Source organism: Haliotis asinina, chromosome 10 (assembly GCF_037392515.1).
Source record: "Haliotis asinina isolate JCU_RB_2024 chromosome 10, JCU_Hal_asi_v2, whole genome shotgun sequence".
Classification (NCBI taxonomy): domain Eukaryota; kingdom Metazoa; phylum Mollusca; class Gastropoda; order Lepetellida; family Haliotidae; genus Haliotis; species Haliotis asinina.
Window position 1 is genome coordinate 18,329,878 of NC_090289.1, and position 13,480 is coordinate 18,343,357.

The 13,480-nt window shown below is 41.6% G+C and overlaps 2 protein-coding genes across 4 annotated transcripts in view; one reads left to right on the plus strand and one right to left on the minus strand.

Moving 5' to 3' along the window:
* LOC137298287 (armadillo repeat-containing protein 8-like) overlaps positions 1-13,480 on the plus strand; it is an 801,735-nt gene that overhangs the window by 556,860 nt on the left and 231,395 nt on the right. The window lies entirely within an intron of this gene.
* On the minus strand, positions 959-12,250 carry LOC137298289 (thyroid hormone receptor beta-like). The gene is made up of 8 exons (XM_067830483.1): positions 12,168-12,250; positions 9,638-9,855; positions 6,441-6,556; positions 5,891-6,032; positions 5,468-5,679; positions 4,667-4,786; positions 4,205-4,463; positions 959-3,803 (listed from the first exon to the last, which is right to left on the minus strand). The coding sequence occupies exons 1-8, from the start codon at positions 12,203-12,205 to the stop codon at positions 3,547-3,549; spliced, it is 1,362 nt and encodes a 453-aa protein (XP_067686584.1). The 5' UTR covers positions 12,206-12,250; the 3' UTR covers positions 959-3,546.

Here is a 13,480-nt window from a genome sequence, read left to right on the forward strand (position 1 = left end):
TAGTCAATATATTACAAAATGTATTACAATATCTCTTACTTAATTGCCATATATCAAAGTATGAGAATCGGGGCAATATTTCAACCCAGATAGGTTGTAAACACTCATGAGCATTTGCATTTCCACGTGACGTGCAGATGTGTGTGTAATGTTCATACCACGCGATTATAACACTATCATCTTAGCTTTAGTGTGCGTAGATATCCATTCCAACCTGTCCATGAGTGCTTGTGAAGATGTAAAACAGAATCGGCTGCCCTTACAAAACATCATCAGTTGAAAACAAACTAATACCACTGAAACATGTAAACGGAAACATAGATGCAATACAATGGGACGCATGCCATAAAATCAGTAAGGGTGTAACACAATAATGGACTGAGGGTACATCTCTGTGCCATTTCAGCATGTGGAGTTTATGGGTAATTGTCTGATTCTATTAATACCAACTGCTGATTTCATGCTGCATATGTTTTGATGCCTACTTTTCATAACATTGAATATTTCACTTATATCACGAGGCAATATGGCCATGCCTTATGCTTCTAAAGCATTAAATGCAATTTAAATATAAATATATGATTAAATATAAATGACTAAAGAAATATGCATGACTAGACGTTGGCTACAGTCTGCATTAGTGACAGAGGATTACCCGGCCCAGGTCGTTTACTGGAATATTCATGATAACAGAGATATGTAACATTCGGCATCAATCTTTGGCCTTAACACGTCTCGCGCAATATTACATCCTTGTCTGTCAGACACAGGTACGAGCTGGGATGACAAGAAAAGAAAAAGACTGACGGTGAATGTGTTGAGAATGAATGTTTGTCATTAAAAGTGAGGGTGGATGCATGAAAACTAGCTTCTACCCGGGTTGCCAGGGTTTCGACTGATCATTGCAACTGCAAACTTTCACCTGTACTTCGATAAATGAAGAACAAACATACAAAAGCAACATAAATGTAATTTATTGCATAAACACGGCCTGGTACCGAGTTTAGCCTCGATACAGACCACATCCGGTCTATAGTTATACCAATTGCATTGGAATTCTCGATCCTTCTGTTCCTGTCTGCGTCCAAAACGCAGTGGTTTCCGATCACTGGAGATGAAATCCATACACGCTCATCGGAAGCACATCACAGACAAACACTCTAAACATTCAACAAACAACAGTGCACTATCCACAGAAGAGAAAGGAAAATGGAAATTAATTGGAACTGATCTGGATCTTTAAAAACTGACGAAAACGTAATGAACACACGTCAGTGAGTCATCTCCTTTGTCAAACATTGAAGACGGGGAGTTGGAGAAGGAAAGACAGGCTGTCTACCTTAGTGTGCAAACATTTGAAATAAAACTCAACAGTTTCATCGCACTGACGGAAACTTAACATAACAAAAACTGCTAAAAAGAGAGAACTCGAATAAGCAAAAACACATTTGCTAAACCAGGTCCTTGTTGTGAGGCAGGCAGTGTTTGAATGTCCTGTTGTTAAGCAACTACGGATTGGGACGACATATATTAAGTAAATACACGAAAAACAGACGTATTTGCAAAATATGAATAAATAATCAGCAATAGAATCCCGTCAATAAACAGTAAAATATGTATCGTATATACAGGCAGGAAGCTATAAAATAGTTTTTCACCACACTGAGATTTTATGTTCTCATCGAACAAGTAATGACTCACCGGTTGCGTGACGTTAGCTGAAACATTTCTATGGCATAGGTGGCACAGTGGAGAGTGTTCCATACACAGATACACCGGGGACGTTCTAACCCCATCACAGAAAACAGGGTTTATGGCCTAGCTATCACGTTATACACCGGATATAATCTAAAAATACATCACAATAATTCACCGCCATACAATTTCAATGGTTTGATACAACAAAAGCTACATCTTGTCTACAATAGTAATGTAATATTCATTCACACAGTACCCAGAACTCGCTACATACATGGCAGCACATCGGGGTCATGTTGTACTCCAAGGCAACAATTTATACCACCATGTTCTACAAAGTCAAACTGAAGAAATCTTCTGATTTCACATATGTAAAGTGTACACCGAACAGCGTCATGGGTCATGAATGTTTTCAGGGATGTTTGAGTAAACCTGAGTGCCCAATCCTCACTGCAAAAACATATTCCGCAAAAGTATTTATGATCCCTAACTTTTACAAGAACGAGATCGGTAAATTCATCTAGACAGCGTGGTTAACTAAGAGCAGATTAATATTACTACGAATAGTGGAAAGATAGGTAGAAAACACGTACTACATCGATAATCACAGGTGAGTTGGGAATGAATATAGGACATTCAGCCTCTGACTAGCATATCAACAGCTGTGAACCACAGTTTCTGTACACATGAGGTAATTGTGTTGTACAGTGGGAATGGTAAGCCAAATGACCACCAAATCAGAACTATAATGAATGAAAGAAGATCATGGAAATAAATACATTTTCAGTGAGAAGCAAGGTTAATGCTGCTTAGGCACAATACAGACATCGCTTCTCAGTATGTTCTAGTGAATGTCCAAGGCATTGGCAATGAACCGGGATAGAATATTATGGCAAATATGTGTGGTCAGCACCAAGGGAGCTAAGCATCCTGGGATTACCGCCGGTGTGTTGTACAAAGCCACACACACAGGGGTATGGATCACACTGGGCAGTAAACCCCTGAAATCATGTAAGAATCTGATTGTCTCGTTCACGTCCCTTGCAAGGGCAATAGTTACCACATAACATTTACACTGTCCCATACAGCAATAGAAAACGCCGTGAACACACTAAATCCCTCAGAGGTAGAACATCAGCATATTGGTGCAAATCCCTTTAGAAGCGTATATTTTACCCAACTTCTATCTTAAAGAACATTTGTCAGGTGGAAGTGAAACATGAGATAATGTTTTATGGCATCTTCGAGTGGTATGTGAAACGTGAGTTTCAAAGAAGACAAGATGACTTATTGATTTCATTACAGCAACTTCAAGGATCAAATCGATGAGTCAGGGATCGAACAGTAGCATCTGTACCTAAAGGGGCTTTGTAGAACACAAATATATTCCCCCACTATCTCTCGTTGACAATTTTATCTTGGAAGCTAGTGTTGGGTGTTTGCATAAGGCACGTGGACCAGGTGTGAGAGGACGTACTGGTGCTTCAGTTATCAAATATAACTACATTGCTTGTATGTGTACGATAAATGGCTCATTCGTTTGATTAATATAGCATGTGGTTTTACAATATACAAGCGCAATTCTAGCATTCAGGGGCATACATACATACTGTACGTCATATGAATGGCAATTGTTGTACATCACACCATATACTCTAGGCAGATAGGTCTTAAATGTGGGTGACAATGTCCTCATACATTGGATGTTTAAATAGCTGTTCATCACAGTCACTTCATCAGCACTCCAGTGGGACTTGGTCCTCGATGCACTATTCTGCTTCGAACTCCCTGGTTCGAATCCAATGTCCAGATTCACTAATACTGTAACATGACAGAGGGACATGTCTGTCAGGATTTGTCGGTCTCGTTCTCCCTGAACATTTCTAAGAACATCGGTGGTATATCCCCTTTAGATTCAAGTCGCACGCACAACACGCGTTCTGCGTGCCTGGTGCTGATAGTGCGTAGGTCAGTGACCTTCATCAGTACTTTAGCCCAATGAACTGGTTGGTGTGGGCGATTTTCGGCAATGTATCGCTTGTATGCTCCCAAAATGGCATCTTGTAATTTTTCTACAGCTTCGGGTTCTTTCAATCCGGACCGATCTGAAATGAGAGTGAATCATAAAATATAGATGGATGCTTCCACGTCACTATGTATCCATGACGTGTTTCTTGAAGAATCAGTTATTTTAAATATTGTTTAGCAGTTTCCTAAAACAGGCTTTTTGAGAGACATATAACTTTCGTATTCTATAAGCATATAGGCACCCTTTAGCAAACCATCACATACTGTTGTCTGACAGCATATGTTACATGACATATTAAAAAGACCACCCTTGCTGTGGTTTAGATTCATGTTTTGGCAAGTTGAAAAGTAAAAGGTTTTCCATTGACAGGTTGCCTACAGGCCACCTATATTTATATTCCGGTTCTATGCACAATTCATGGTCTTCCTCCACCAATGTAATGAGGCCCTGATATCCCAACTTGGTGGCACTGCTCACCTGACTGCATCAGCAACACAGCTGCCAGGAGCGCCACCTCCGTCTGGTCGAGCTCTAATTTAGCCAGTCCCAGAGCGAACTCAAATATGGGTTCCACTAGCACCCCAAGAGAGCCTTTGTGAAGAGCCGACTTGTGTACAGTGAGGCCGTTGGGTAGAATGAGGGCCTGTGTCCTGGCATCGAACCTACAAGCCGCCCGGAGACACATCACCTCCATGCAGCACGACTTGAGAAGCAGAATCTGGTCATCTACGTTCAGCTGCAATTGAAGAATGCATGATGGTACATTTTGGTGTAGTTTGATCCATATAGTTTATAAGTTAGTATCAATGCCTCTAGTGCACAATTTAGTTCTTCCCTGACATTATGTTGTACACAAGTGCAATGTCGCCCTCACAGTAACGGTGGAGGTGGATTAGATGAGGCAGTAGAGACGGTGTTTGTGTATACTCCTGGTCATACCTGTACAAAACCTGGCACTCCTTTGGCGAACTCCACAACCTTGACAATAGACGGTGTCATCACCTCCGCCAGCTGCTGCCAAGCTTCTGCCTCAGAGGTCTGGCTGGTATCGTACTCAGGCTGAAAACAAAACAGTTATGTTGACTGTGAGTGTGTTGGTGCTCTAACATCGCTCTGGACAATGGTTCCGTTGTGTCACAGCTTGTCACCTATGGGATGCTTTTAAAGTCCACTCGACATCCAAGACTCTTTATAACAAATGTATGGTTCTCGCCAAACATGGCAAAGTAATGAAGGTATGTGGGTTAGTAGGCCCCCTTATCAGCTTTGTCAAAAATAAGTTTTTCATAATGTATTTGAGAACATGGGAACCTCCTCATGATCAGTGATATAGAGAACTGGCAATGGTGTCTGATTTATACATTTTAAATATGATACCATCAGGCGCCAATAGATACGGTTCTTTGTTACTGGCGTCAAGAATGTAGTCGCTTGACATGCAAGGAATGTCATGGTGCACATCTCGGGTCTGTACATGTTCAAAGGGAATCAGCTGGTCTGTACAGGGTATGGAGATACACATTCATCTCGGCAATGATATGGATGACAATAAATGTCAGCAGGCAATTACACAAGTAATTACACAATATTCGTTTGTCCAGTCTGACATATCTCTGTGAGTTTCCTCATATAGATACTTAATGCCACGGATATTTTGGTCTTACAAGTTTAATCTCAAACACTTTAACACCCGCTGGGCCGAGACACACATTTGATAAGCGTATATAAGGCTGAACTAACCAGGGGAAAACGGATGTTGGGCGTCTTGATCCGTGTGGCTTCGTATGCTCCACAAATGTCTGCTATCAACGACCTGTCCCTGTCCGACATGTGCTCAGGGACATTGTCAGGAGTGTCCAGTCTCAAACCCTTTATGTTGTCCTGTTTTCTGCGTTCCCGATTCTCCTCGATCAGTTTCCGTTTAGCTTTTCGTTGTTTTTCGTTTAACACCACTATAAATAAATGAAAAGGACTGAGAATATCAGCATGTTGTTTATTGAAGACACATGCAGGGAGACTTTGCTGCTGATTTAGATGACGATATCCAGTAAGTGTTCTCATTCAGTTACAGCTGCAGCTGGATGAGCCGATGCCACGTACATAGTAAGCGAAGGTTTACTTAGCAATGAAATAGTTAGATACACTGAAGCCAGGTATACTCACAGTCAGTTGCCATGCCGACCCTCACACACTTCTGAAAACGGCATTCTTGGCACTGGTTCCGTGTCGTTTTGTCAATGACGCAATTTCCGTTCCATTTACAATGATATTTCAAATTCTTCTGAATAGTTCGTCGGAAAAAGCCCTGTTAACAAATTCCAAAGGTCCAGTCAGTAAATGCACAGTAAAATTACGTGGTTAACTACAAGCGTCTGTAAGATATTAAACCAGCAGTTTTCGGGATACACTAGAAACTTGCTTATCACAATTTACACATATGGGCACTATTAAAATCCGGGTCCTCTGTCAAACGCTTTGACAACCTGACTATTTGTCTCAAGCTAATACAGTTCAGCGACTCTCAGTCTTTATCGCTGCATTATGGTTACCTTGGTGACTTACTATCACCTTAGTATCTTGTGAAAGACGGTCCCGAATCTTACACTCAATATTACATGAAATACCGCCGTTATTTTGCCCACTAGTTGCCTACAAACGACTTATTGAAGAATGGTTTGTTGAGAAGTCAAATCCTCTGTAGAGTGTGAGTTACCTTGCAGCCTTCACATGTCATGCAGCGGTAGTGGTACCCGGTAGCGGCGTCGGAACACACAACACATGGCTCAGGCCCATTGGTCAGGTCCATATAACTTGGAATGTAAGGGACACCTGTAACATAAACCGACATGCTATAACACAAACACACCCCATGTATATGTGATGTAGTCACAGTTGTATTATATACACGGGTGATGAACACTAATTGTCTGCTTGACTCTACAATACACCACAAGACTAACACCACTAGTACTGATTCACCAAATACAACCTGCTCCTCAGTAAATAAGCATCACCTACATATACATTGTACCATCAAATGAAAGTACTTATTGTTCTAGGACCTTGTATTTCACATACTGGGACAATATATTTGCTTGGAGGCAGGACAAGTAAACATGCGTTGTCTCTCGATAGTATCTTGAATTGCTTGATAGAGAATACAATCCACATATGTGAGGTTAAGTTTTTAGAAAACGAGTCATACAGCAGTTTTCTTGGGATTACAGTTCTTGTGCATTATTTTAGACGCGGTATGTTCCAGATTGGTAATCAATTTTGAAAGCACTGGAGGTTTTGTGAAGTGAAGTCAGCATCTGTATTGAATACTGGCAGGAACACAGACGTAAAACACGGAGATACAACACTGCGATACAACACAAATACGTGTACACGACAATGTGATACAATCACAGCCGGTCACATTGTATAGACATAGTCAGCTAGGCGGGTCAATTAATGTGTTCCATATCGTATTTAGATCAGGTTATCTGATGTATTCAGGTCATCTGCTGTGAAATGTCGTCAATATGTTATTAACAGATCATGACAGATTCTACCGCCAGCACCATGAACCCTAAACATGCTGGCCCTAATCTGTCTCGCAGACCCTTGACAAAACAGTAAAACTGAAACTCAGGTGTCGAATGGTTGCGTAAAAATTGATTACCTAGACTTGTGATTAAGCCATGTTCCGGTCTCATTTTGTATTTTAAACATTTATGCTTTGTAATATGTTGTGTTTTCTAAAAAAATAAAGAAAGATAATCATGTCTCTGGTGACCTTCCAACTTGACTCATACAACATAGGTATCAAATGGTTGTACATGGTCCAAGTCAAGGCCATGGCAACTACGGTATTCTCGAAGGCAGCTTTGTTATACACGTAACGTAACTGGTACGTTTAATCAGTCTTGGTCATTAGTGTTCTGTAATTGTGTTTCTTGAAGTTATCGTTTGCCACAATACAGCTTGGTGTACCGGAGGCAACCTTAAATATTATCGGACACGTGTCCAGTTGTCCCAGGGAGACACTGCAGATCAGATGTTGTTTGAGAACCCAGTAGTGAAAAAGTAAGTGAGTGGATTGAGTTGTACATAATCCATTACAGAGACAAACGTTTAAAGTTGGACCTCATTTATTCAATAACCAGTACAAAAGTATAGGAAATTTGCGGCGAAATGAACCCGAATCCCGCCTGATAGTGTAACGTCTCGTAACAATGAACGGCCTATCTCCACTAACGCCACATTGGCTGTCCCTTCCCTGGTTATTACAACACGCGGTATTGACTCACAGGATGGGTCAGCAGCTCACAGCTTGAACACTAATGGTCAGTCCATTGTCTAACCCATGCTCAGCCCACAGGGTCACGGCTAACACGCTCATGGCTCGGGCAGCTATTATTAGATCAAGCTGTCCGACGGAGAATGACCTTCACCTTTCCTTAACTGGCTGACCATACGTGAGGTCACTGTGACCCAGCCAGCCATATGCTACTAACAGAAGAAATGTTCTATCGGTCTCAATGATATATTCATGACACATCCTAAATTAATATTCAGGAAGTCAGAAAATTACAACATTATAGATTTGCGAGGTAGAATAAATTCACTATTATCATAATTTTGTTTTAAAGCATATTGTAACATATTGCAACACTGGCCAGGAAGATATTTTGCGTCATCTGTCAACTACTTCTTTAACAAACGAAAACGGTTATACTATATATTTCTCACAAACGCCTGAATGACTCCTTCAATTCTGACAAGCCACTATCAGCAGAATACTTAGCTGTGATGTAATATTGTGAAAAATGCTTGTCTATAATTACAGTGTGGCTTGAAATCTGCATAAACGTAAATCGACCACTGAAAGTACTTCAGCTAGAGAGGTAGTTTGGTATGGGTGATCCAATGTGTTGGTAACATAGCTCGATTATTAAACACGGCTTTGAAATCGTCGTTCGCCCTACCGCAGTGTTTGAGAACAGCTGGGCAATGTGACCTTGAATTCTGAACAATGACTGGTGAGCACGCCTGAATTATCGGGGCATGACGCAACACTACAACGTCACTGCCGCTCCAACAGACCACCGTACGTGATGACGTAACATTACATGACCGCTCGACACAAGCACAAAGACCTCAGCAGCTACCACCAGAGTGTTAACACACGTAACATCCAGATAGCAAAGGAAGTCGGCACACACCTTGTCAGAGACCATGTAACATACCTCGCCGGTAAGAGTTCTACCCGTTCTACAAATTACTCACTGACATGCATGCCTCACCCTAAATATATCTTCATAAATTAGAACGGGTATAATAAAAACAACAATCAATGAAGTATTACAGTGTTGGAATATTACACTAGGAAAGGACTCTCCTGGAGCAAATTCACTATGTAAAAAAGGGGGGATGGGGGTGGGTTACGGGCGGCGCTCTTATCAAAGCGATAAATACTGCAGGGAATTTGAGGTGTTTTGAGGGATTTATGCAAGGGTTATACCTTTGTAGATGTGATCCTGACGATAATGGTCCCCGTTGAAGTTGACGAGACCGAGGATGTTTACTTGTTTTAGGGGAGTGAATCTTTGACATAAGAAAGTAGAATAATTCAAGGATGACAACATCTTTATTATATTATGATGCGACGGGTGCTTGGCAATCTAGGAGAAAATGTCGCATCATCTTATAATAAAGAAGTTGTCAGACATAAAGTATCCACATTTCTCATCAACATTTAAACTGCCAGTCAAACAGATCGTCTCTGATATGGGTGATTATGTAGGAAAGCGTTGCTGTGTCCAGTAACCAGGACAGGTAACTGACAACTAGTGAAATACATCATTGTATATTTAACAAGGAAATAACGCAACGGAAACTCTTGACGTAACTACTGGAGCTCACCTTTCCGCCTGATGCTTCCCCCAGAGGTGGATCCGTCGGTGGAGCTGCTGTCCGTGTCCCCCGATGTATCCCGTGACAGAGAGGGGGAATCCATACTGACACTCCCCCAAGCAACGTCGTCCGCTCCGCTTGACCACTGTCCACTGCACTCGCTCGCGTGGCCTTGTATGGCTTGCTCCAGGTTGAAACCGGGTGATATGCTTATGTCAGCGACACTGCTGAAATATTAATATAAATGTTCTCAACATGAGTACAGTCCACTCTCGCACCGTGGTCAGTTCGCCACGATGTCCACACTTTAACTGAAACTGACCATGGGCGAGCTAGTATGACCACTGCTGTGATGTAACAATTAGAAGCTGAATACTAGGTTAGACCACTCATAAAAAGGGGTGCCAGGATATTGCCATCGTTTAAGCCCCGTCAGTGGCTACAGATTCATTGATCTTTTAAGATCTATAATATATCTGACAAGTAATCAGATCCTGATGTTGTGCGAAAACTGTTAACCATGGTCAAAAGTCAAAGGGGAAAATGATTGCATAGAACTATAACCCCTTAGCTTAAATGAATCATTCCATATCGCAACAATATGGCGGTGGTTGGTAGTGTCCACTGGGAGGGTAAAGCTATTTTACACGTGAACAGTAAAAGTGATAAAGTTATTTATATTGCTGTCGTTGCACGGTGTCTTCTGAAGAGAAATGTGTTCATAAAATAACGCGCACCTTATTCCCTTTAGTCCCTGAAAAACTGGACATATGCAAAGGCCTTATCGTAAACTGACCCTTCTGTGACCCCTACAAACATCATGGTACAGTCCGTTCCCAATGCAGACTGGGACAAAAGTTAGTCATGTCCTGCAGAAGCGATCATAGCTGCATGCCCTTTGAGGTCAAGGAGGCGTGGTCAAACTTGACCTACGCCAGAAAACAATTGCACCACGTTATACAAGACTTACGTAATGTGGCCTCTATCGGAGACCAATGTCCGTTAGTGCATGGGCCACTGGAGACAGACCGGGCCATGAAGCATGACGGTCATAGCCCTGGCCGGAGTGAGCCAAAGCCACTAATTGGGTAACATACGCAAGGTTAGATCACAGCCTGGGGCCAGCGTGGATTAACACCCCGAGCTAGTGGTATTGACTTGGAAAAGGTGTGATTTCCTACACCTGTAATCTGATGAACACTCCGATGACCTGTCTGGAAGATATCACAATAGGTAGTTCACCTCGAAATGATATGTTCGGCAACGTCTTCGGCAACAATGCCAAGCAAGCAGATAATGTACTCTCAAAGCGCTAAGTGTAACTGTCATTCCACGCAGAATGTCATTATATCCTTGATCTCGTGTGTCCTAGAACCACAACTGAAAATCAAAATTGAATACCCCATTTGAAAATGTCATTTGCAGGTAGTTTGTTAAAGAAATTATATCCTTGTTTGAGATACGTACAATCACATCCATGAACGAGAGGTGCAATGCCACTTGTAAGTATTTGTACTATGAATGTGGCTTGAATACAAAGACCCTATGGCCACTCATGTCAAACACCTGGTCCTGTTACTTTTTACTGTCAAATGTGTACACTATAAAACACAAACTAATCATGATAACCATTTCATTTCGACATGCATGCGTATAAAAACGCTTGAAAAATCCCATAAACCGATAGTATAGAAATGCTGTATGTAATTGCCGAAGATGCTTGTGCGCGTGTATCCATTCGAATGTGTACTTGTTAAATACATACATGAGCTACACACAAAGTGAACAGCTCCGAACACAGCCTAGACATCCTACAACTCTGCCACTTTGTATCACTGGAGTCGTCGCACAATCACATAAGCAGATACCAGTTAACTGAACCGTCACAGATGTAGAGGCATTGTAAAGCAAATCTGGTTATCAGCTTACACAATCCAAGCCGATATAAGAATCTATACTTAAATGTACGCATCATAACATAGCAATGGAGTTTTCATCCTTACACTGATAACATGTGAGTATAACCTCAGTGGTTCGAACGACGATGTGGACGTCAGTTTGGTTGTCTAACTCCGTATATCATGACCAAGGAGAGGGCGTACAGATGGAGAGGGTGTCACACTTGGCACCGGGCTATTTGAAACGGCGTTAGGGGGGATGTTTACTGTTTTACCCTAACAAGTCCAAAATACAAATATATGATCTAAATCAACATTAGTCATAATAATGGATACGTGCTACGTCCGTCCGTCCGTCCGTACGTACGTACGTGTATGCATGTATGTATGTATGTATGTATGTATGTATGTATGTATGTATGTATGTATGTATGTATGTATGTAGGTATGTAGGTATGTAGGTATGTGCGCGCGCTTGTGTGTATGAAAGTGATGAGAATACTGGGCCTACAGTAGTACATATATAACAAGTAGTTTAGTCACAAAAGATCCGTGTCGTGTGATTATTTCAGAACTACTTGTTATTTATGTGTGTCATATATAATCGTTTACCCTCTGAAATATACACTCCAAATACTTACTCGTCACTTGTTGGATAAACAGAGTACGACTGTTTCATTTCGACAAAAACCTGACATGCTCCGTCCTGTTGAACACAACCCTCTGAAATAACATAACGAAGAATAGGTGGGAGGAAAGTGCTGAAGGCGACCTTTGTGCACTCTGCACATACTGTTGCATGAACTGCACGTGCGGATTGGTGACCCCAGTCATGAGCTTGTGAGTATTTGTTCTTTTGGCTGGAGTATGTTGTACCGTTGTCAAATTAGTGTTGAAACGTTGACCTGTCATAAAGTCGGTAGATGACTTAAATGACATCGCAAACATGTTTGCTGAAAGGTATTTATGCCTATTGTTTATGTCATTATAATGCTTCATCAAAGGGTAATTTCACGTTTACATACTTTCAGCAATACAACTAACTGCATCGTCTTCTGTGTTATGGGATTTTGCGGAGCCACATATATTTAATACACATTTATATTTCCATTAGTAAAAGATAGACACACCAGTGCAAGCGGCTAGACGCCGAATCCCAGCGCTAAAAACCTTATTATAACGTTATCGTGTATTGTGACCATCCAATCACCACGTTACCTGGTTCTTAATTCTATCGCCAACATTAGGATCATGAATTTGTTGGTATATTCTACGTGGATATTTTACTCTGAAAAGTAGATTGTTGACTTTACCTTTGACCTCGGACTGCGATGCCTGGCATACTGCCGGGACAAACCCAGCATCGTCATCAATAGTGGCACAGAATATGTACATGTGCATGTCGCTAGTCGGGTGACTGTGTTATTGTTACAAATGAGGCATATCGAGGTATTTCAAACATGAAGTCATAAAGACATATTTACCAATGTCTTTGCTCCAGCAGCTGGTACTCATCCCCTTCTTAGAGACAACAGCCTGTACTTATCCTTGTGTTTGTTCTAGTCTGTACTAATGACCCTGTATGAGCTTGTATCATCCTGCGCTTAGCCCCGTATTTCTTCTAGCACCCTGTACTCATCAATTTCTTTCTTCGAGAAGCATGTACCCATTCCTGTATGAACTGTATCATCCTGCGCTTAGCCCCGTATTTCTTCTAGCACCCTGTACTCATCAATATCTTTCTTCGAGAAGCCTGTACCCATTCCTGTATGAGCTGTATCATCCTGCACTTAGCCCCGTATTTCTTCTGGCATCCTGTACTCATCCCCGTCTTTTCTTCTAGCACCCTGTACTCATCCTTGTCTTTCTTCAAGAAACCTGTGCCCATCCCCTGTGTGAGCTCTATCATCCTGTACTCATCCCCGTCTTTTCTTCTAGCACCCTGTACCATCCC

Excerpts from the sequence above, each read along its gene's own strand:
- LOC137298289 (XM_067830483.1), bottom strand. The coding sequence starts at position 12,205 with ATGAAACAGTCGTACTCTGTTTATCCAACAAGTGACGA. Across the intron at positions 6,033-6,440 it reads TGACATGTGAAGGCTGCAAG|GGCTTTTTCCGACGAACTAT; the intron begins GTAACTCACACT and ends ATTTGTTAACAG. Across the intron at positions 3,804-4,204 it reads TGTGTTGCTGATGCAGTCAG|ATCGGTCCGGATTGAAAGAA; the intron begins GTGAGCAGTGCC and ends CTCTCATTTCAG.